The 24,739-nt window shown below is 42.3% G+C and overlaps 1 protein-coding gene and 1 long non-coding RNA gene across 2 annotated transcripts in view; one reads left to right on the forward strand and one right to left on the reverse strand.

Annotated features, from left to right (window-relative positions):
• The window catches only part of SLC7A14 (solute carrier family 7 member 14), a 122,805-nt gene extending 100,798 nt beyond the window's left edge, over positions 1 to 22,007 (forward strand). Inside the window, exons 7-8 of the mRNA XM_032260568.1 lie at positions 676 to 1,553; positions 14,475 to 22,007. Coding sequence (XP_032116459.1) covers positions 676 to 1,553; positions 14,475 to 14,797 — 1,201 coding nt within the window. The 3' untranslated portion in view covers positions 14,798 to 22,007. The remainder of the gene's footprint in view (positions 1 to 675; positions 1,554 to 14,474) is intronic.
• LOC116538299 lies at positions 3,395 to 14,647 on the reverse strand. The gene is made up of 2 exons (XR_004263594.1): positions 14,561 to 14,647; positions 3,395 to 4,526 (listed from the first exon to the last, which is right to left on the reverse strand). It is a non-coding gene; the product is annotated as an uncharacterized LOC116538299 (long non-coding RNA).
• Positions 22,008 to 24,739: the final 2,732 nt, after the last annotated feature.

Here is a 24,739-nt window from a genome sequence, read left to right on the forward strand (position 1 = left end):
GGAGGGCCCCCAGGCATGACTTCCTCCAACCATCACTTTTTCACGCAGAGCTAGGGCTTCAATCTAGATCGACGAAAGACAGACCTCTTAGGTTCAATCAACCGTTCCCATTACGTAATGATTAGAAACTTTACTAAAGAAGTTTGCCTTGAAATCAAAGAATAAGGCTGGGCGTGGTGGCTCACGCCTATAATCCCAGCACTTTGGGAGGCTGAGGTGGGCCGATCATGAGGTCAGGAGTTTGACACCAGCCTGGCCAGCATGGCAAAACTCCATCTCTACTAAAAATGCAATAATTAGCCAGGCGTGGTGGTGTACCTATAATCCAAGCTACCCAGGAAGCTGAGGCAGGAGAATTGCTTGAACCCGGGAGACAGAGGTTGCAGTGAGCTGAGATTATGCCACTGCACTCCAGCCTGGGCAACAGAGTGAGACTCCATCTCACCAAAACTTAAAAAAAAAAAAAAAAAATCAAAGAATTAAAGTGAATTCTCTTTTCATTATATTCCAAATCCTGGGGTAGGAATAGCAGCTGAATTTAAAGTAGTGAATGCAGAAGTAAATTAGGGGAGCAAGACCAGGAGGAGTTGATCCCACCAGCCTATTGACAGTTTAGCTCCCTGGAATTGGTCACTGTAGCCCACCATTAACCCTCTGCTCACACGGCCCCTCCAGGTTCCTGGCTCATGTCAGCTCCTACACAGAGACGCCGGTGGTAGCCTGCATCGTGTCGGGGTTCCTAGCAGCGCTCCTCGCTCTGTTGGTCAGCTTAAGAGACCTGATAGAAATGATGTCCATCGGCACGCTCCTGGCCTACACCCTGGTCTCTGTCTGTGTCTTGCTCCTTCGATACCAACCCGAGAGTGACATTGACGGTTTTGTCAAGTTCTTGTCTGAGGAGCACACCAAGAAGAAGGAGGGCATTCTGGCTGACTGTGAGAAGGACGCTTGTTCTCCTGTGAGTGAAGGGGATGAGTTTTCTGGCCCAGCCACCAATACATGTGGGGCCAAGAATTTACCATCCTTGGGAGACAATGAGATGCTCATAGGGAAATCAGACAAGTCAACCTACAACGTCAACCATCCCAATTACGGCACCGTGGACATGACCACAGGCATAGAAGCTGATGAATCTGAAAATATTTATCTCATCAAGTTAAAGAAGCTGATCGGGCCTCATTATTACACCATGAGAATCCGGCTGGGCCTTCCAGGCAAAATGGACCGGCCCACAGCAGCGACAGGGCACACGGTGACGATCTGTGTGCTCCTGCTCTTCATCCTCATGTTCATCTTCTGCTCCTTCATCATCTTTGGTTCTGACTACATCTCAGAGCAGAGCTGGTGGGCCATCCTTCTGGTTGTTCTGATGGTGTTGCTGATCAGCACCCTGGTGTTTGTGATCCTGCAGCAGCCAGAGAACCCCAAGAAGCTTCCCTACATGGCCCCTTGCCTCCCCTTTGTGCCTGCCTTTGCCATGCTGGTGAACATCTATCTCATGCTAAAGCTCTCCACCATCACATGGATCCGGTTTGCGGTCTGGTGCTTTGTGGGTAAGCAACTTCCTTTGGAGCCTTGAGAGTTCCCTTTTAAGGTCTTAAGCATGCTTATCCGAAAATTACCTCCTAGCTTGACTAAGCAACTCCATTCCTAGAGAAATCTGGCTGGTTCTATGGACCCTTGTGTTCTGCATGAGAGTCAATAAAGCCAGTTGTTCCCTTTCTGCCCGTAATGGTCTTAGTCATTGGTTCTGGAAAAATGATGTTGATTAACCCCTCACTTTACTGAATTGCTGAAAGTTCTTTCTATATTAGGATAATTAATGCCAGAAAAAGTCCACTTAAAATGAATCCACATTTTTAATGGGACAAAAATAGCATAGTATAATTGGGGTGGGGACATTTGGTTGGAATTTTTATCATAGAAACTAAGAATTGTAAAATAAAAAACATGAAAAATTATCTTAGATTTCACAAAATTAAATTAAAATAGCAATTACGCTCTAATTTTTAAATGAACAAAGTGTGAATTAAGTGTGGATTTTTTGGCATCATTTTTCTGACAAAATTGAATCATGGCATCATTTAACATCTCTCACTTCATACTGACTTTTGTAAAAGATTCAAAAGTTTTTCATTTATCCCAAGGTCCTTTCTTCATCCTTTGACATCCTGATCATTCACTTGGGAAGTAGCCACCATGCCACCGTCCTTATTGATTTTCTCTCTCCTGCTGTTAATAACTAATATGACTCTCTTAGGTCCTCAATTATGCACAATTTTGGGTGTGAATTCAAATTGTTCTCTAAACTCACTTTCATGGACTTCAAGAAATCCTGTACCTTTTGTAAGATTTCTAATTTTACTTTGTGATCCATTTCTATTGTATTTGTAGTACATGTTTATCATCTAGGACAATCTCTGATGTCCATAAGGTGGCGAGGGATTGATGGTAGTAATAACTTGAGAAGTTTAAGGGAAGACTCATATTAAGGTTCCTTAGTCACTATTGGTATGTCCCCTGTACAACTTGGTAACCCTGGGGTCTCTGATAACAAATTCTTAGCTAAAGAGAATCCTTAGAAGCTTTGGGGAACAGAATATTAACCCCTGCCTAAAGGAGAGGCAAGACAAATACACGAGTCATTTAGCCCAAGCAAGCCCAAAGAGACTCATTCATTCATTCATTCATTTTCCAAGATGGAGTATTGCTCTGTCAACCAGTCTGGGGTGCAATGGCTTGATCATGGCTCACTGCAACTTCCGCCTCCTGGGTTCAAGCAATTCTCCTACCTCAGTCTCCCGAGTAGCTGGGTAAATAGGCAAGCAACACCACGCCCAGCTAATTTTTGTATTTTTAGTAGAGATGGGGTTTCACCATGTTGGCCAGGCTGATCTTGAACTTCTGGCCTCAAATGATCTGCCTGCCTTTGCTTCCCAAAGTGCTGGGATTACAGGCATGAGCCCAGTGCCTGGCAAGCAGATCACCTGAGTTTAGGAGTTCTAGAATGGCCTGGCCAACACGGCGAAACCCTGTCTCTACTAAAAATACAAAAATTAGCCAGGCATGGTGATGCTTGCCTGTAATCCCAGCTACTCAGGAGGCTGAGACAGGAGAATCACTTGAACCCAGGAAATGGAGGTTGCAGTGAGCTAAGAGCACACCACCACACTCCAGCCTGGGAGACACAGCAAGACTCCATTTCAAAAAAAGTTTGTGTTTTAATTTTTAATTAAAAAAAAAATTTTAATAAAATTTCTTATCTCTAAACATTTTTCTACTGGAACATGTAGCTAGCCAATGCAAAGACTCTACTCTAGATAGAAGTGATGGAAGTGGGTAGAAATATTTTAGCCATATATTTGTCAAATTAATAAAGACACAGACACAAATACACATAAACTTATTTATTCATAGACTGTTAAAGCTGAAAAGGGCCTTCAGTGTCTAGTACAATGCTACCCGCAGTGTGGTGCCCATTCCATTGGTAATATTCTCAGCTGGTATTAGACAGCATATGAATGAGCTTTTAAAAATATTGTATAGTTATTACACATTTTCACCTGTGTTAGAAAAACCACACATACACATGAAATCTTGTGATTTCACAAATACTTGCAAAGAGACTATAGATGATGTTTTTAATTTAAAATGTGAGTCATATTAAAGGAAAAACATTAGTTCTATAGCACAGGTACCATATGATTCATAGGAATAGTAATAATTAGCACTTATGCAAACTTATCACATATCAGCCATTATTCTGTGGGCTTTTCTTACTTATTTTACTTATTTAATCCTCACAACAGTCTCTACTTTACAGATGAGGAAACTGAGGCACTTGCCAGTGGTCACATAGCTAGAATATGGAAGAGCCAAGATTAGAACTCAGGGAGTGTGAAGCCAGAGGCCATGGTTATAGCCTAAATGGTTATATACTAAAAATGTGTTATATAAGTAACTGGAGTTGGAGAAATACTGATATAGTCCACCTCCCTCCTACTCCTCCCTCTCTCTATTTTATGGATGACTAAACCGAACCTCCAAGAAGTTAAATAACATGCTCAAAGTCAACAGGAAGTTATTCAAAGAGCTATTACTAGAATCTGGCATACCCATGCTCAAATCTGGGGCTCCTACTACCCCACCACGGTGCCTCTGAGCAGACTCATTTCATTAGAACATTCGGTAGAGCTCAACACACAACATCAGGACTGGCCTCATGGGCATACAGCTGTGCACAGGGTCCCATGCTTGGTTTAATGCTCTGCTGCTGCCATCTTGAATTTTTAATAATTTCTGAACAAGAGGCCCCAGTGTTTTCATTTTGCATTGAAAACTCTATAGCCAGTTCTGCAGAATATTTATGGCTCCTGAAGCACCAAAGGCATTTTGCAAAAGCAGTCAGGTGGGAGGGGCCCTTACCTTTGGAGTCAAACAGCATCAACTTCAAATCACAGCTCCGCCCTCTTTTGTCTTGTGACTTTGGGAAATTACTTAACTTCTTTGGGCCTCAGTTTACTCATCTGTAAAAATCCAGATAATTCTATCAGCCTTGACCTGGTTACTCTTTAGGACTTAAATGAGAAAATGTTGGGAAAAGCAATAAGAAACATGTATTTAATGCCTTTCTTTTAAAAATCTAAAATGATTCATTGTCCACAAGTATGGACAGACTGGCTATCATATGCCAAAGCATGATGTGAGCCTTCAGCGACTCAGACTGCCCTTCCAGCTATCAGACAGAGAAAAACTCCCTGAGCGTCTTTTGTAATCTTGCTGAAGCACAAACTCCCTCCAGAAACTGCTACTCACTGACTCAGAAGAATGCCACCCTGCAGAGTGGGGCTGACCAGCCAGAGGGCATAGGTGTCTGCAGTTCAGCAAGCACCCAGTGATTCCAATATACAGCCTGCAAATCACATTTGGGAAGGACTGCTAGTATTTCTGGGCACCTGCTGCTAACTGCTTTAGTATCATGATTTTTGAAGGCAGCTATTTAACTTAGTTTCATCCAGAACAAAGATTCTCAACTCCAGCTGCACATCAGTATCACCCTGGGTTGCTTCTGAAACATTCTAAGCCCAGACTCTCTCAACAGAGATTTTCTGATTCAACTGGTCTGGTGGCCAAGTGTTGAGGAATTTTTCAAGTTCCCTAGGTAATTTTAATACGCAGCCAAGTTGACAATGATCTAGATCAATGGTCCTCAAAGTGTAACCCCAGACCAGCAGCATCAATGTCATCGGGGAACTAGTTAGAAATGTGATTTCGAGGCTGAGCGTGGTGGCTCATGCCTGTAATGCCAGCACTTTGGAAGACCAAGGCAGGTTGGATCAACTGAGGTCAAGAGTTCAAGACCAGCCTGGCCAACATGGTGAAACCCTACCTCTACTAAAAGTACAAAAGTTAGCCAGGCATGGTGGCAGGCGCCTGAAATCCCAGCTACTCAGGAGGCCGATGCAGGAGAATCTCTTGAACCTGGGAGGTTGAGGTTACAGTAAGCCAAGATCGTGCCACTGCACTCCAGCCTGGGCAACAGAGCAAGACTCCAGCTCAAAAAAAAAAAAAAAAAAAGGAAAAAGAAATGTGATTTCCAACTCCCTCCCAGGTCTACTGAGTCAGAATCTCTGAGAGCAGTTTAGGGTTTAACAAGCCCTCCAGCTGACTCAAATGCCTGTCACTGCTCTAAGGGGAGAAGAGGGGAGAAATTATCAGGCAGGGCAGATAAATTACAAAGACTTGTTTTGCAAAAACAATTTTTGCATATATAAACTGTATCCAACCCACAACCCTGAATTGGCTATAAAATCCTTAATGGTCTTATAACCCAAATATCTCACCTCTGAACTTCTGAGCCTCCAAGATATCAGATTTTTCTTAATCTCTCTATACATAGTGTAACTTTCCTGGGGAGAACAGTAGAGGAATTTTTAAATAGAGCTTCTTATGAAACTGAAGATTTACATGATTAGGCTGAGTCATAACTTGATAATCATCTTAGGTGCATTTTTTTTCCAAGCTTTTCTAAATGAATCTTAATTACGGCATTTTTGTAACAATGTTTTGCTAAGCTTTTGACCTTCAGAAGAGCACAACTCAGAGAGTAAAATGAGGCACAACCACAGCAAGATTATCCAGCACATTTCTTTTCCTTCAGACAAGAAAAGGAATACAAACAGCAAATGTGTATTAAACTCAAAAAAGTGAGCACAAAGCAGCCTTCATTTTCCTTTTAGCTGATGGAGTTTTGTGAAGAAAGCTCTAAAGAGGTTGGGCAGAATCTCAGGGAACGTGGAACTGGCAGGTGCTCAGTGAGAATCCTACATGCTGGTATTTTCCAACGCATCTCTCAGGCCTGCTGTTCCGTGTGGGTTTTTATGATAAAGCAATCGCCTGTTAGAGTAGCTTGCCCTGACCGTGGGAGTCGCCATGTTGTCATGCAGGAATTTTTTCAGTCTCTCTGAGGAAAACAAATTCTGGTCTATAGATTTAGAGGACAGGACTTGTGATACAGACAATGGACCTCATGAATCCTATCTCCAAACAGAAATGTTCCAAAGAGAAGACACACCTTATGGCCTATACCTGAGCAATTATCTGAAATCCAACTGGAAATTGACCTAGAGCAGCCATGTGATAAAGAGAAAAGGAGGGAAGGAAAAAGCAATGAGTTGGGACCTGATAACTAAACTCTTGATGACATGTGCCATAAATAAGCTTGAAATTCTCCTTGGAGGCAGAGGAAAAAACAACTGCCTCTTCCAACGTCAAATTCATGCTCAGATGAGCAAGAATAATCCTGAAGGCTAGGATGAGGATGGCTGCTGGGATTTCAAGGAGGGAGTGTGAAGGTAGAGTGTGGAGGGGGATCATGCAACCGTGAGGCTGTCTGCTGGCAGAGGTCCCCTGCGGGACATAGAAGGGGCAGAGCACTCACAGGGCTCTGCAACCAGTGGCAACTGAGACACTGGCTCTCCTGTGAACCCAATGAAGAGGGAAAGGGCACTTGCAGAGGTGCAGGGCACTGGAGCTGGCATGGGCAGCTTACCTGGAACAGAATTCAAGCCACAACAGGGGGGATGCTTGCCTTCTTTCCCTCAACATTATGTTTGTGAGATCCATGCCCACTGTTGCTTATAGTTTTCGTTTGTTCATTCTTGTTGCTATCTAGTCTCCCACTGTGTTAATATACCACAATTTATTGGTTCTAGTGTCCAGGGACATTTGGGTTGTTTCTAGTTTAAGGCTGTTACAAACAGAGCTGCTGTGAACTTTTTTTTTTTTTTTTTTTTTGAGAGTCTTTTTCTGTCACCCAGGCTGGAATGCAGTTGTGCAATCTCAGCTCACTGCAACCTCCACCTCCTGGGTTCAAGTGATTCTCCTGCCTCAGTCTCCTAAGTAGCTGGGATTACAAGCGGGCGTCACCACGCAAGGCTAATTTTTATATTTTTAGTAGAGATAGGGTTTCACCATATTACTCAGGCTTGTCTCGAACTCCCGACCTCATGATCTGCCTGCTTCAGCCTCCCAAAGTGTTGGGATTACAGGCGTGAGCCGCCGTGCCTGGCTGAACGTTCTTGTACATGTTTTTGGTGGACACATGGACACATATCTCTTGGGTTTCTGTTGAGTTAGAAATAGAATTGCTGGCTCCGACTACTAGGTTTTTCATATTCTTTAACAAGATTGCATTACTTCTCATGGCTGTTATATATCTCAAATAAAATAAGTGTCCCCAACTCCATTTTGCAGATGGGAAACGGAGACATAAAGTAGCATGACTTCTCATTAGATCAGCTGCAGCATCATGGAGAGAATCTCCCCACAACTTCATCCTAAGCCTGCTCTTCCTGGCCACGCCATATTAAACAAGCCCTGCTGTTATAGTCAACAGGCTCGTGGTGGTATTTTTTTAAATAATCAGCAATAGTGGGAGTTGGTGGGGATTAAGGTGGGTGGGAAGGATACCTTCTCATTACCATCCAATCTCCCTTTCTGCATTGGCAAATGTCTGTTTTGGAAAGTTGACCCCAGAGTAGTGAAAATAAAAAGTGCTCTGGGCATAACAAAGTGCCTTAGCTATCTGCAGTAGGCAGGGCTTCCTGCTGGAAAGTGCACCCTAGGAAGAGGCAGCTCCACCCAGCCTGAGGTCAGGTGGCCCTGAGCGTGGAGCCACATGGAGAGGACAGGGCGTTCCCAGGACTCAGGAGATCAGGGACCTGGTCTGCAACCTAAGTGTGTGCCCTTAGAGTTGGAAATATGCTATTATTGTTTGTGTTACCCAGTCTCTTCAGAGGTGAGTTTTTGTTCTAGGATTTCTCCTGTATGATCAAGACCCCCCTTTCACAGCCCTCTTACTTGTAGGTTTGGGGTCACTTGCTTAATTTGCACAGGATGGATAAGCATAGGTGGGTGAGCAGGTATATCAGCTGCTGATGCCAAGGTACCCTAGTATCTGAAGGCAAGTTTAGCATTTTTTTTTTTTTTTTTTTTTGAGATGGAGTCTTGCTCTTTCACCCAGGCTAGAGTGAGTGCAGTGGTGCAATCCCGGCTCACTGCACCCTCCGACTCCTGGGTTCAAGCCTACTGAGTAGCTGGCCTTACAGGCACGTGCCACCACACCCAGCTAATTTTTATATTTGCAGTACAGATGGGGTTTCTCCATGTTGATCAGGCTCGTCTCAAACTCCTGACCTCGTGATCTACCCACCTCAGCCTCCCAAAGGCTTAGCATTTTTAAACCTCCCCTGGAGGCACCTAAGTGGGACAGGAATAGCCCTCAGGTTAGAGTTAAGAGATATGAGTCCCAGTGCTATTTGAATCACTGATTTATCATGCAGTTCTTAACTTCCCTGGGATGATGGATGAGAAAGTGATTTTTTTTAAAAATAAAGTACGTTACGACCACAAAGTGTTTAATATCACAGAGAAAGCCCATTCCATTGCTCAAGGCATGATTCTTCATCTTGTCTAGCCTGAACTTCTCATAGGCACGTTTTCCACAGGGAACTTCTGTCTAGCAAAGAAGCCAAAGCCTCCCTTTGAATATTTCCCTTCACTGCAAACAGACTTTCACAGGACTAACCACCATTACCTTTGACCAGGGCAGGCATGCAGCTCACATGCCCCAATCCAACCATGTCTGTTGTTAAAATATTGAAACACTTTCTTTTTTTTTTTAAAGAGATGGAGTCTTACTCTGTCACTCAGGCTGGAGTGCAATGGCGTGATATCGGCTCACTGCAACCTCTGCCTCCTGGGTAGCTGGGATCACAGGTGCCTACTGCCACTACTGGCTAATTTTTGTTTTTTTTAGTAGAAATGGGGTTTCGCCATGTTGGCCAGGCTGGTCTCAAACTCCTGACCTCAGGTGATCCACCTGCCTCGGCCACCCAAAGTCCTGGAATTACAGGTGTGAGCCACCACACCCAGCCAGAATATTGAAACATTGCTAACTAGTCACTTTCCTACCCACACCAGGCACCCTCACCATGACCCATCAACTAAAGAAATAATAATTCCAGCCCCGCAGAGAAGCCGCCAGGACCCTGCTGCAGCACAAAGGCTGAGGCCTTCTGATGTTTACCATCACACCTGCTTTAGTTCCTTACCAATGTAAGATATCTAACTGCAAAGCAATGGATCTAAGTTATCTACTTTTAAGGTAAAGCAGAATTAAATATCCAAATAGAATAAATAGTATTTTTATGAATTTGCCATCTTATTCTTGAGGCTTGGTTTCAAATGACTTCTGGCTTATGGCAAAATCAAATCCACTCTCAAAAAATATGAGATTGCCATCTGTAAGAGTTTACAAAAGAATATGATGCCATTCCCAGCAACCCTCTTAGTTACCAGTGCCCAAAAACTACTTCAAGCAATGATGGCATCATGGGAATACGTGTGTAGCCTCATAAAGTGAAGAGTTTTCCCCACACATGTAATGACTTAGATAAATTTTAATACTGTGGGATATCAGATAAAATTAAGAAATTATTATTAATTTTAGGTGTGATGATACTGTTTTTTAGAGATACATACTCAAATATTTGCAAATCAAACCTATGATGAAAGGGATTTATTCCAAAACAATCTGTAGAGAAGGGGCCAGGGGAGGGAATGTGAGGGAGCTGGTGATGAGTACATGGGATTCATGATCCTATTCACTCCACTTCTGTATATGTTCTTCACAATAAAATGTTAAGCCAAATCGTTTTCCATCCCTGGTAGATGGGAGATGTAAGAGAAATAGAATCGCCCTGGATTAGGGCATGGGGAGACCTGGGAGGATGCACTGTCTGCCTGCTCGCTGTGTGACTGTGGACTACCTTTATGTTTTCTGTGCCCACTGCCTTGTCATCCTGTCTATGAAGTGTGCAATGCACATAATCACACACACACACACACACACACACACACACACACACACACACCCCTTCCAGACAGGTTAAAGGGAGTCTGAACAAAACAAGATACTGTTTGTGTAGTATTTTGAGCTCCTTGGGAGAAAGCTACAACATCAGTGATGTATCATTATCCTAACCCAGCACACAGAGGTGTTTTGTGAAGTTTAGTTTAGATGATTCAGGATTCCCAGAAACCCCACAGTTTTTTCAGAAACTACCTCATCCTTCATTCTCTCAGCCAACTGAGAAAAAAGGATCAGAAACAAAACACCCTGCTTCTTGCTTCCACACAGGAGGCGTGGGGCAGCTCTGTTTACTCCTCCGACACAAAGCCCTTGTTTATGTGCGACAGATGGTAGTACGTTTCTCTTCTCTTCTCTCTCCCTCCCTCCCTCTCTTCATCTGTTCCCCTCTGTTTCTTTGTCCCCCTCCATTTTCCGTTTTCTCCAATCCTTCTCAGTCTCACACCACTTTTCCTGAATTGACTCAAGGGCCAGCAAGAAATATACACACGCAGATTGCCAAGTCGTAGAGGAATGGCTTTGTGTCTACTATGTATTCTATCCAGCTGCTCGCACACGGTCACCTCTTGTTTCACAGTACTCATATTTGAAATGCGTTTTTGAAGACAGAGTGACACACCTTTGAAACTGCAGGGGGCTCAGGGCAAACATGAAAAGACCCATAAATATGTATGTGGCAAATTTCCATGGGTTTCCTTCACAAAGTAAAAAGTAACCACAGTCAATGCGTGTGAGTGTGCACACGCGTGCACGCACGCACACACACACACACACATACACACACGTGTTCCTTCCAGGCCTGGCCACTGTCAAAGAATAAATGTAAACCTAACCTCTTACCACATAATTTACTGCAGTAAGCATCATCTACAAACCAGCCTGGGGGAGGGGAAGGGAGCTGTTCAGGACCAGATATGCAAGAGACTTCTCTCCTTTCATATAAAAAGCTGGTTCCTGGCCGGGCACGGTGGCTCACGCCTGTAATCCCAGCACTTTGGGAGGCCGAGGCGGGTGGATCACGAGGTCAAGAGATCGAGACCATCCTGGTCAACATGGTGAAACCCCGTCCCTACTAAAAATACAAAAAATTAGCTGGGCATGGTGGCACGTGCTTGTAATCCCAGCTACTCAGGAGGCTGAGGCAGGAGAATTGCCTGAACCTAGGAGGCGGAGGTTGCGGTGAGCTGAGATCGCGCCATTGCACTCCAGCCTGGGTAACAAGAGCGAAACTCCGTCTCAAAAAAAAAAAAAAAAAAATGCTGGTTCCTCTCTTTCTCAGATCCAGTAAGTCACTTATTCTTTCCCAGCTTCTGTTTCTTCTTCTGAAAATGAAGATTTTAGAATGTATAGGTGATGTATAGAGTCTTTTTCAGCTCTAAATTTCTATGATTCAAAGTTTTTACAGAATTCCCATAATATGAATCTACCTGACACCCAAATACCTGTGGGTGCAGGGACAGATCTGTTGGAATCAACAAACCAATGATGAGTGTGTAAAACCAGTGACTGAGCAATGACCTGTGTAGTGGCAGAGGAGAGAAGGTCAGAGCAAAGGGAAAAGAAAAAGATGGTATTCAGTTCAGTTGGGAAATGACTCATCTATAAGTAAAGTCAGAGAAGGGCATCAGAAAGGAAAGAACTGCCATAATAGATACCAAGCAAGAGTAGGAGGCAATATTTGGCATCTGCCTGTATGTCTAGAAGAAAAGATGGCAAAAAAGCGAGTTGTGCAACAGGAGGTGTGCACAGGTCCTGCTTGGCTCAGGTCCTGCTTGGTCACCTGAAATGCATTCTCAGACCCCAAGCATGCTTCAGACAGAGACATTCTCCAAGAACGAGCACACTGGCACTCTTAGAAGAGTCCTTAATGTGATGCCCTGTTCTACACAGGGATAATAACGATCCCCCATGGCCACCCCGCACCTGCAGACAAGAAAGAGTAAATACTCATGGTTTAAAAAGATGAAATGACTGTTTGAGAACTAATAGCTACATCTGCAAATAATTAGCTCCAGGATTTATTACCAATTAGGACTATAAATCTCTGCTTACTTTGGCTCCTGAAAAGTTGATTTCACTGGGGAGTGTGTGAGGGGGTGGGGACAAAGTCATTTGAGACAAGGAGGAAGAAATCCAAGCTTAAAAAGATACACTTCAAATTCAAAAGAGAGCAAGATTTCCCAAGCACCACAGCAGCAAAGCAGGCTTGATTTGTGGTTCTAAGCAAACCAGCCCAGCAGATGCCTGCAGGGTTAATAAGTCAAAGAGACTGACGCTACTCAGAGGAGGATGTTAGGGATGGGGAAGGAGGTTGCATACTCTGTGGACCCCAGTGGCTAAGCCATCGTATGGCCTGAGTGGGCAGTGGAACACAGGCATCAGCCACAGCGCATTCTCTCAGGGATACGCTGACCATTGGAATCGCCTGTGGAGCTTTAAAAACATACCTATGCTTGGGTTATACTGAAGACTAATTACATTGGAATCTCCAGAATGGGGCTTGGGTATCAGAGTGGTTCAAAAAATGCCCCAGGTGACTTTCAAGTACAGCCAGCCAGGGTTGAGAACCACCAGTTGCCTCGTTTCATCCTCAAGCACTCCCATGTTAAGAGGGTTGCTATAGCTCTCGTGGTTTTACAGAGACTGCTAAGGAACAGAGAGGCTAAGTAATGGGGACCAGGGTTACACAGCTAATACTGATGAAGGAAGGATTTGAACCCAGAGCCCAAACTCTTACTTATCATGTTCTATGGACTCCAAGGTTATGGTTCTTAGACTTCCAGGCTCTGAGCCTTCACAGTCTACTCAAGATAGAAAATAGGACTCAGGCCAGGCGTGGTAGCTCATGCCTGTAATCCCAGCACATTGGGAGGTGGAAGAGGGCAGATCACTTGAGTCCAAGAGCTTGAGACCAGCCTGGGTAACATGGTGAAACCTCATCTCTACAAAAATACAAAAATTAACTGGCATGCGCCTGTGGTCACAGCTACTTGAGAGGCCAAGGCAGGAGAATCTGCCTGGGCTTGAGCCCAGGAGGCAGAAGTTGCAAGAAGCCGAGATCACACCACTGCACTCCAGCCTGGACAACAGAGTGAGACCCTGTCTCAAAAAAAAAAAAAGAAAGAAAATAGGGACTCATAAATGACTTTTATGTATTTTTTGATCACAAAAATGAAACATTAGCTCATATTAATGCTACATATTAGCGAGGGAGGCAAGTTTCTTTCCTTTGGTTGGAATGACATCAACACAGAGGTTGCACTGCACATTTCCTGCTCATCAGGAGTTCTCAGTTATTCAGTCCACAAACATTAAGTACCAATTTTCTGCAGAGTCTATAAAATAGAAACGACCCTGTGCAGATACTCACACAACAGATGTTCTAAAGGCCATAATGGTGGCATGCACTAGACACCCTGAAACCACACAGAAGAAAGCAGGCAGCTTGGAGTGGTCGTGATACATTACGCCTTTGGTGAGTGTAAAATGGCAAAGTAAATCACAGGATAATATACACATGCTGCTAAGAAGTGAAACAAGAGATGGAGTCCCTAAGTGGAGGCAGGGAATAATAAAGTCTTATGAGAAGGTTGAGAATATACTGTTGCTGATCCATAAATATTTAACCCAGGGTAGAAAATGCAAATTCCTAGCTGACAGCTACATGAGTGTAATGAGCTGGATGTCAGCAGGGGAGGTGGGGACTGAGGTGACCTAGAGCGCCTGTATCCTGTCTAAAGAGGAAGCTAGTTCTCACCACCAGCCAAAAATCACCATGTAGAAATGTGGATGCAGTGTTAGATCTTTTGACTTTTTAGGAAAATCTGTAAACATGGGTTACTCAACGCAGGATCTCTCAATTTTTAAATGGCATCTAATTCAAGTCTTTTCAAAACACCACGTAAACCAAAGAAAATACATTACCCCCCCTCCCCCGCCAACCGCCGAGCTTTGATTTCATCATTGAAGGTGATCTCTCTGGTAGTTCCAGGATCCCAGAGCAACTGCTTATTCACCTGTACCCTTACCCCTCGCCCCACAGGTCTGCTCATTTATTTTGGATATGGCATCTGGAACAGCACCCTGGAAATCAGCGCCCGAGAAGAGGCCCTGCACCAAAGCACTTACCAGCGCTACGACGTGGATGACCCCTTCTCAGTGGAAGAGGGTTTCTCCTACGCCACAGAGGGCGAGAGCCAGGAGGACTGGGGCGGGCCCACCGAAGACAAAGGCTTCTATTACCAACAGATGTCAGATGCGAAGGCAAACGGCCGGACAAGAAGCAAAGCGAAGAGCAAAAGCAAACACAAACAGAACTCAGAAGTCCTGATTGCAAATGATGAGTTAGATTACTCTCCAGAGTAAGAGAAACACTCAAGTGGGTAGAAATGGTGATGATTGATTTTCAGTAACTTAACCTGTGGGCTAGAAGGTGAAAACTTTTTTGGCTCTCATTTCACAAATCCAGCCTTCCCCAAATTCAATCCCTAGTCATAGCCTGTCATTTGCTACTTTTGCTCTTCAGGATAGTTCTGTTGAAGGGCTTAACCTGGGTCCCCTAACTGGACGCTTGTTAAAAAAAAAAAAATGCTAAACAAGAGGTTACATGAAATTTCATCTTAGGTGCAACCATCAGCGCTGATGGTAGCAAATGTTTCCTAGGCCTTTGCTTTGCTGGTTGAATCTTTTTGCTTCTTATTGAGATCCCAAGAAGCAAGGAGCAAACTTCTTGGACCCCACTGAGGCTGCAGCTCCTCCTGGAGATATGCCCAAGCAGAGGCTGTGGGCATAAGGCAGAATTTCAGTCACCTGAGACAGGAGGACAAAGCTCTGTTCTTGGCATGTCAGCCTGCACGCTGCTCCCTGAGGTCAGGGTGCGTAGGTGGACATTGGCACTTCCTGAGCAAGCAACATTTTATCCTGCAATCTCACCCAAAATTAATTCATGGAGAAGACGTATGCTTTTTTTTTTTTTTTATTATTCACCAACATTCTCACAGCTTCCAAACTATAATTTTAGGATCCAGCAAAGGTCAGGGACTCTGAGACCATTTTCCCAAAGGTTTCAGATTCGCCATAAAGCAGTCATGCAGACCCAGTAATATGGTAAGAAGCACCATCAAAGCTCTACTTAAATGCTCAGAAGAAAATTAAATAACCATCTCTTGCAGGGAAGGCCAGAGGGCATTGGCAGAAATTAACTCTCTGTCATGGCTTCTCTGATACCAGATTCCAGCTCCTGGTGATATGTTGACAGAGGGCAAAGATGGAGCATGATTTCATGGTACTAATATGCCTTGAAGAAGTAGGTTGTTTGTTTTATAATCAGATAAAAATCTTTACAAGAAGAAGTGACCCAGCCACTGAGATCACATTGCAAATTCTGTTTCATATTTCTTAAATTATAAATTCTGTAGTTTTTTGAGATATGCAATCATTTGATTGGTGAGTGCTACTCTGGAAACGAAACATGTTGAAGTACAGCTACCTAGGTAGTTGCATTCCATGAGATCACATTTCACTTCTGAACCTTATTCCCTGGGGGTAGCTCACTTTCAAAGGTGTATTTTTTTTCCTGTTATTTCCCAGATTCGTTTCACTTAAACCCAGAGAAATACCTACCTGGTAAAATGTAAATTTTGATCATAAAAGGGGTTATTAAAAGAATTTTCTCAGAAACAGAATAGATGAGAGAATTTGCAAAGAAAAAAAAACACATGGGCTATAATATAAATTCTACTCTTGGATTACAAGGATTCCATGGCTGCACTGAGATGTGTACAAATGTATGTGAAGGCACAATTCAAATGAAGCTATTCTAAAATTAACCAAGCTATATTAAAATTAATCAAGCTATTAATACACTCTTCATGAGAATTTCCTGGAAGAGGGACAAAAGAAGAAATTCCTTGCCCTTTCTCTCCTGGATGTATCAGTATGCCAAAAGTTTTCCAGAACATAATTCGCTAACATTCAAGTCTATTCTTTCTTAAAGGCTGAGGCTTATGCCATCTTGGCATGCTTTAGGATTATGGCAAGGACATAAAAGTCCATTTTTTCATTCAACTAACACTGGTTGAGAATATACCAAATGCTAAGTGACAGGAATGAATAGAAGCACGACATCTGCCCTTGGGGATTACAGTCCATGGATGAACAGCACTGGAGCCTGGTAAATGCAGATAAAATGACAAATTTGACAAGTCTCCAGACTGATGCACTGGGTTTTAACATACATATAAAGATCAATTGAAACTAGTTTTTTAAAAATATGCTTTAAATAAATTACATATCATAATCATAGCCAATGTATGCCATTCAACTAAAATAACTGCAATTTTCTAGATATTTTTTATTCTTCTGTAGTAATTGTTTAGAACTCTGGTTTCCTGAGGTCATTTTGTCATTTTAATGTCATGCTTGACAATGTTGTGTTTTCTCTTCCCTAGAGTTAACCATAAAGACACAGTGCCTAGTTGTGAAATACATCATTGGGAATTAATTATAAACTAATTATCGGTCATCTTTTGAAAACAAAGTTTTGAACTGGCTATAGGACTCAACAAATCTGCTTGGGTTAAATACAATCTGTTAAGCTTGATACACAGATAGATGAGGTCTCTATTCTCATCAAATATGAGAATAGAGAAATAGGAGTGCAAAATAGCAAGATCTTAGCATAGGTGAAAGAGCTTCCTTTTAGTAGTGAGGTTTAAGTTATTAAAGTAACAGTAACCTGGTGGCAGATGTATGCAGTTTCTATAGAATGGGAATGGAAAACACATGCTTTGGTTAACACCATTGGTATTGATCTTGTGCAGATTCTATGAACCACTCTCATTTCAGGAGCCAGTTTTCCCAAATGGTATATATGTATATTTTAAGCTTAGGTCTCTTTATTTTTCTCAAGTTGATAGGTCATCTCCCTGACAACCTTAGTTTAAAAAAAAAAAACACTATAATAGAAAAGGTTTCTTCAGGCACATAGACATGTGTGTCCACAGGTTTACCAGCTTCTGTGAAACAGCCCCAGATTTCACAATGCAGTTTTCAAATACCATCAATCACTAGAATAACAATATTACTATTTTCCTAACAGGTTTCTTAACGATGTATTTGTGGGACTACATTAAAAGTAAGATCACCTTGTAATTATCTTAGAAACCTCGTTCCTTGAATGGGATCCAAGGAAGACCTACATTTTATTGAATTCTGTATAGAAAAAAGCTGTCCGAGTGAGATTTCAATGGGTGAATTTGTGGTTTGGAGCCAATTGCTTGATTTTTTCAGATTTTATTCTACTTATTTATTGGTACTCTGCTTCATTTCAAAAGGATTTGAGGCAGCTATTATAATATATATATTACAAAACAAAAATTAAGTGAGGAACTCAGGGCAAATAAAAACAGAAACAGAAATGATAACACAAAACTGGATGTGTATTTAGTGCATAAATGCAGAACTCTGATATACTTTACTAAATTTGCCAATGAGGGGCACCATGAAAAATAATCGAATTTATGGTAATGACAAGAAGAGGTACTTCTGCATGATAAGAACAAATTTTTCCCCATGCAGGCAGAGGCTTGAAATAGCATAGATCATTAAAATCCACAGATAATCTTCAAACCCAGATTTTGCTAGCTACATGTGTCTGACAGATAGTGGGTATTCAAGAAATATCTGATGATTAAAAGAATGAATGAATTGGAGGAAAATGAAATATTTATTCAACAATTATTTGTGGAGTGCTGATTATGTACTGCGGCAGATATTGATCCCATAATAAGTCAGATAAAAAATCCAGCTCTTAAGAAGTAGGGGAAATAGAGCTAGATCTGGTGGCATGTGCCTGTGATCCCAGATACTTGACAGACTGAGGCAAGAGGATCACTTGAGCCCAGGAGTTCAAGGCTGCAGTGAGCTATGATCATGCCACTGTACTCCAGCCTGGGTAACAGAAAAATACCCTGTCTCTTAAAAGGAAAAATAAAATAGGGAAAATGGGATATATAAATAAAGAACAATAGTGACAGTGTCAGGTGAAATGAGGGAGTTGTAATGTGCAGTGAGGCTTCAAATAAGAAGAAGTCCTTCTTCTGGAAAGGCCATAAAGAATGTCACACTTGTGTTGGGACTTGTGAAATGCGCAGAATTTTACCAAGTAGCAATGAGAGAAAGACATGCCAAGCAAAAGATCAGCATGAGTAGACCTCTACTAGCTTGCTGTCCTCTAAGAATTTGTGCTGTGCCTCCATCAAGGGAAAGCAAGGAGCTAGTTTGCCTGAGCACATGATTTATGAATGACTTACACATGCAATCATAAGAAATAATGCTGGGAAGGCAGGTGAGGGCTCACACACAGAGAGACTTGAATGTCACACTGAGCTGGCTGGCTCTCCTCAGGTGGGAAATAATTGGGGAACTGATGAAGGTGTGAATCCGGAAGGCTGAACTTTAAGAAAGCTGAGACATGGTTTCCTCGCCTATGCAAGGAGCTAAGAAACCACATTTACACTCCAAGCTGATTTAACAAATCAAAGAGAAAATTATCTGTACTTTGAGTCCTGTGTCTGCATTCATCATTAACCTATGAGAAATAGAGTTGTTTAATATGTGGACAGGCAACACAATTTACAGCCACTTTAAAGTTTTTAACAACAGATTTCAACAACCAAACCTAACAACGTTTCATATCTATTTAATATAAACAGTAAAGCCTCAGCTCCAGGCTTTGCTGAGCTTGAGGGCAAGGCTGCTTCTTTTTTTTTTTTTTTTTTTGAGACAGAGTCTCACTCTGTTGCCCAGGCTGGAGTGCAGCGGCACAATCTTGGGTCACTGCAACCTCCACTTCCCAGGTTCAAGAGATTCTCCTGCCTCAGCCTCTCGAGTAGCTGGGATTACAGGCGTGTGCCAGTTCTACTTATTAGTAACAAACTAGTAGCTAATCAAATGCCTACATAATGGTCATGATAAGCCTGTTTAAATAAGTGGTGAGTGGAAGGGAGTTGTTTAACAATCTATCCTTCTTCAGAATCTATAGATCAGCCAGAATATAAAACTAGTAATTATTGGAAGACAAAACAGAAATTCCTTCAAAGAAATCTCTCTCCTCTGTTCTGCTGAAAAGGGCTGGTAAACCTGACATTCCTTCTTTTCTCAGAAGGCAAATCCAACATTTGTTGAAAGTCTGCCTTACAAGGAACCACTGCTTATCTGCAACATAAACAGGCTATACCAGTTTGAAAATCCACATAGAAAACTGGAGAAAATTGCTGTTCCCTTTCTCACTAGGTTTTACCAGGGGCCCAAGATATCAGAGGAAAGTCCACAGAGGGCCAGCCACAGGTTTACCTAATTATGAATCTCAGATTAGAACGTCTTATTGTGTGGAAAAGTCAGAAATCACAAAATGTGTCTGAGGCCAGAGCGGGGGTCCGCTTATGGAGTCTACACAGCAGGTAGGGTTCACTCTTGGGGTTTAAGCCTCAGGTCAGTGAGCAATACAGAGGTGGCCCTAACTTCCTATGGGGGAAAGGGAGGACAGCAAAGGAAACACACTCCAGAGGTCGCCACGAGGGCTGTGCGGCAGTGCTCCATTTTCATGCCATTTGGAACGAGACTTGTCAAGGAAGATGTTTCTATCCAAAGTTTTCACAGAGCCTTTGTTTCCCCCGTACCTGTGTAGCTGAGGACCCATTTGTCTGCAAAGACCTTTGGAGATCCTGAAAGAGAGGCACCAGCAAGTAACCAATGGTGACCTGGCCATAAAAAAGTATTTGAAATTAAACAGTGAGCAAGTGCAGAAACAGCATCCCAAACCTCAGGCCCCGCCACAAGCAGTTTCACCAAGGAGTTTACTTTGTATTTCTCACTGGGAATGGGGATGGGTCGCAAAAAGCCCATTTCGTGTACATAATTGTTGGTCCTATGTCCTACTTTTATTTTTTCTAAGACTTTTAGAAGAAAGACTGTTTGAATTTTTTATTTTCTTCTCCTTAGGAGCAACTTCCTTTTTGAAATGCTTTCCTCTTCTTGCTCTGCTCAAGTAATGCATGCATCATTCTGAAACACCTAGACAGTCGCCTTTTGCCAAAATTACTTCTCTAAGAAAATAGAGTGTTCTTCTTTGGGGGACTTAGATCCCACAAGGGATGATGGAAGTTTTGTAGCCCAACAAAGGTGAATATGTGTTCTGCAGCATCAACTAAAACAGTGTACAAAATCATTAAACTGTGTTCTACACCCAGGGAATTACAAAATCCCTACAGAACTTTCACAGACAGCTTTGGGCTTAAAGTCTTCTGACAGCAAGTAGTTCTAACTTCTTACTCTTTGGGACATTTAGTAGCTGTTGATACACATAAAGAAAGACAATGGCTTATTAGAACTAGGAAATGGGGCAGCCTGGATTTTTATGGTAGGGACTCACTCTGTGCTTTTTTAATTTTTTTTTTTCTATTAAGTTTTCTTGACACTGACATCGGTAACGGTAACATTGGCTCAAGGGAATTGTGAGTCATGTGAATTTCTCCTGCAGTGCAGACTTTGAAGGACTGTGTTCATTCTGACTTGGGGATAAAGAGAATATTCCATGCACATCTATTGATTGGTCTTGGCAGTTGCTGACACACTTGTCTCATTCACACTCCCAAAGGTGAGGATTTACACTGGAAATCATAAACCCCCACTTTCCAAAGCAAAGATACTGTTAATGTTACGATGGTGCATAAATACCTCAACTGTCTGGGCTGAGAGAAGGGGCTGCAGGTTTTTAAGAGAGCAGCTATAGTCCTCATTCCATGTAGTCACACCATCTGATGCCAGGACTCTACATTCCAGCTTTTCTCACTGTGGAAAAGAAACGATACTGTTTAATTCATATCCAAAGTTATAAATACAGCTTGTAAATTTTACTCACTCGTTTCTTTTTCGTTTGGTCCTTGAGAAGTACAACTTGCATTTGCAGATGGTAATTTCTAGTGTTGTTCTCTGCTTTTTTTTTTTTGGTATGAAATTGCTGTATTTGTTAAAGTTTGTTCGTTTTGTGGTTTTTAATTCCCATCGATGCGCTGTACAATGTAGTGTATCATGAAGAAAGAAATAATATGCAGATGTATTATGAAATGTGTTTTATTTTCAAATGTGTGGTGTTGACAATATATTGATTTATCAAGATACTAAGGGAAAACTCTAAATTTAACAAAATGTGTATATTTTAATAAATGCATAAAGCTTTATTGTGTGCCTTTAAATTTAAAAATGGGTTTATAAAGAAAGTCAGAAACAAAAGTGTCTTACTATAAAATATCCGTAATGATGTAAAGATTTTACACAAGAGACTACCAAAAAAAAAGAAAGAAAGAAAAGAAAAAGGAGCCTTCCCATATTTTGTTAACCTTAACCAATACCTAAAGTCTGTTACTTTTTTTCCATTCTTAAATGGAGATGAATAAGTGAATTTTGCCTTAAGTGTTTCAATTGTCCTTTGTAGAAAAGCCAGATAAATGAGCTCATTTTGAATTGCGTTATTGTGGAAAATTCATTTTCAGAATAAAAAATTTTTAAAATCACAGCTAATCGACTAATAAAATTTAAATTTGAAGAAAGTCAGTGCCATCCTACCTCTTTAAATTTACTATTTCCATGAGGAGAACGCAAAAGTTCCACTTTAGTGGGCTCTCAGGAGAACCTGATGTGGCGCTGTCTCCTCACCGTGTTCTCCTAACAAGGGTACAGGGCTCTGTCTGGGGCCCTCCTTACTATACTTCCTCATTAATTACCCCACTCCTGGCCGGGTATGGTGGCTCACTCCTGTAATCCCAGCATCCTGGGAGGCCAGGGCAGGCAGATCACAAGGTCAGGAGTTCGAGACCAGCCTGACCAACATGGTGAAATCCCGTATCTACTAAAAATACAAAAATTAGCTAAGTGTGGTGGCGGGCACCTGTAGTCCCAAGCTACTCAGGAGGCTGAGTCAGGAGAATAGCTTGAACCCAGGAGGCAGAGGTTGTAGTGAGCCGAGATCGCACCACTGCACTCCAGCCTGGGTGACAGAGAGAGACTTTGCCTCAAAAAAAAAAAAAAAAAAAAAATCCTGGTATACTCCTACTCAAGCCACAGTCCCCCACACCTTCTGCACCATCTTACATCTAATACAGAACATTCAGTTCATTGCCCCTCATTTATTTTAAAGACAAATTAGAAGAACCTGCCTACAATCCCAAACCAAATTACCATAGCATTGATGGTGGCTTAATTTATCTCACTTGTTGATGGTATAGGTGGCAACACCTGGAGAAAAAGTAGAGCGTGTAGCAGGGTCACACATTTTCCATATCACATGAGATGCAAAGAAACTGTCATTATCTTTATTTCCTGTAACTCAGTGATCTCCCTTGCAAAGCTCCACCTGCCTGGATAGTAGGGGAAGAAAAACAAGCCTTAAATATGTTAACGTTTTATATAATCATGTATTATGTAAAACAGTATAGCAGTTTCATGGCCAGGCACCATGGCTCACACCAGTAATCCCAGCACTTTGGGAAGCTGAGGAGGGTGGATCACCTGAGGTCAGGAGTTTGAGACCAGCCTTGCTAACATGGTGAAACCCCATCTCTAAAAATACAAAAATTAGCCGGGCATGGTGGCGCACACCTATAATCCCAGTTACTTGGGAGGCTGAGGCAGGAGAGTCACTTGAGCCTGGGAAGTGGAGGTTTCAGTGAGGCAAGATCACACCACTACACTCCAGCCTGAGCAAGAGAGCAAGACTCCATCTCAAAAAAAAAAAAAAAAAAAAGACAGAGCTACTATTCAACCCAGCAATCCCATTACTGGGTATATACCCAAGAGAAAATTATCATTCTACCTTCTACCAAAAAGACACATGAACTTGTATGCCCATCACTGCACTATTCACAACAGCACAGACATGGAATCAACCCAGGTGGCCATCAGTGGTAGATTGGATAAAGAAACTGTGGTACAGATATACCATGGAATACTATGCAGCCATGAAAAAGAATGAGATCATGTCCTTTGTGGCAATATGGATACAGCTGGGGGCCATAATCTTGAATAAATTAACACATGAACAGGAAAACAAATACCACATGTTCTCACTTATAAGTGGGAGCTAAACACTGAGCACTCATGGATATAAATATGGGAACAATGGACACTGTGGACTACTTGGGGGTGGGGAAAGAACTACCTATTGAGTGCTATGCTCACTACCTGGGTGATGGAATCCATACTCCAAACCACAGCATCATGCAATATCCTCATGTAACAAAGCTGCACATGGACCCCTGTATCTAAAATAAAAGTTGAAATTTTAAAAAATAATAAATACTCCATTTGAAATATAAGAGATCTTCATAAGCCAAGCATTTCTTCCACATTTAAATTAACAGCTCTTCCACATTTTATTTCCAGCTATCAACAGTTCCCTGACTGGCAAAGAGAGTCCTTCTGTGCCAAATTCTCTTTCTCTTCATTCCCCACCTGAGGATAGGTCCTTCCATTCTCTCATCAGCCTCAATCAAATCCAGGGCAGAAAAAAAACACCTAACTCTAAGGCTCTGAGAGAAAACCGTGTGCCCCATTTCTACAACCTAAACATTCAAATTTTTCAAGCTTTTATTACATCTATGTGGAGCCTGATGCTTACCCGTCAGAGCCATGTAGAGTGTTTTCAGCAAGGAATGAGCCCTTTGTAGGTCAATTAACTCGATGAGATAAGCATTGCAGCAGGCTTTCCTTCAGAGTGGGTAAATAAGAATGATTTGTGACTCTAATTAACTTCAAACACAGCGACAGGAATGCAGTTTGGAACATAATCCAATGAGGAAATAGTCCATCCCAATTCAATTCTGGTGGCTGGAAGACTGATTTAATTTCCTTCCTTGTGGAGACACTCCTCACAGGGTCTGGTGGGGAGGGGCAAGGGGTTTCCTGGCAATGGGATTTCCCTGTTTTAGGAAGCTCTATTTCCAAAGCAGCCCCTTTCATTTACTGGGATTGAGTTTAAGGTGTGGATACAATGTCCTTGGCTTCCTCACTTGCCATGTCAATCTTGTAAGAGAAGGTGGAGGTTGGATTAACCAACATTGGTGGAAAGGGCAGGGAAGAATGTCCTCCAAGGATGCTTCCATAGCAAGCTGTGAGCCTTGAGGAGCAGCAGAGGGAAGCACCTCTGCCCAATCTGCTCTCTGATGCCAGAAATTCCTCCATTGGAAACAAAGTCTGGCGTTCCTCAGTAAGGAGATCTTTAAGTTCCTTCATAGTTAACTCCCCCTGGAA

Source organism: Sapajus apella, unplaced genomic scaffold (assembly GCF_009761245.1).
Source record: "Sapajus apella isolate SASKATOON/1434 unplaced genomic scaffold, GSC_monkey_1.0 scaffold4, whole genome shotgun sequence".
In the NCBI taxonomy this organism is placed as follows: Eukaryota; Metazoa; Chordata; class Mammalia; order Primates; family Cebidae; genus Sapajus; species Sapajus apella.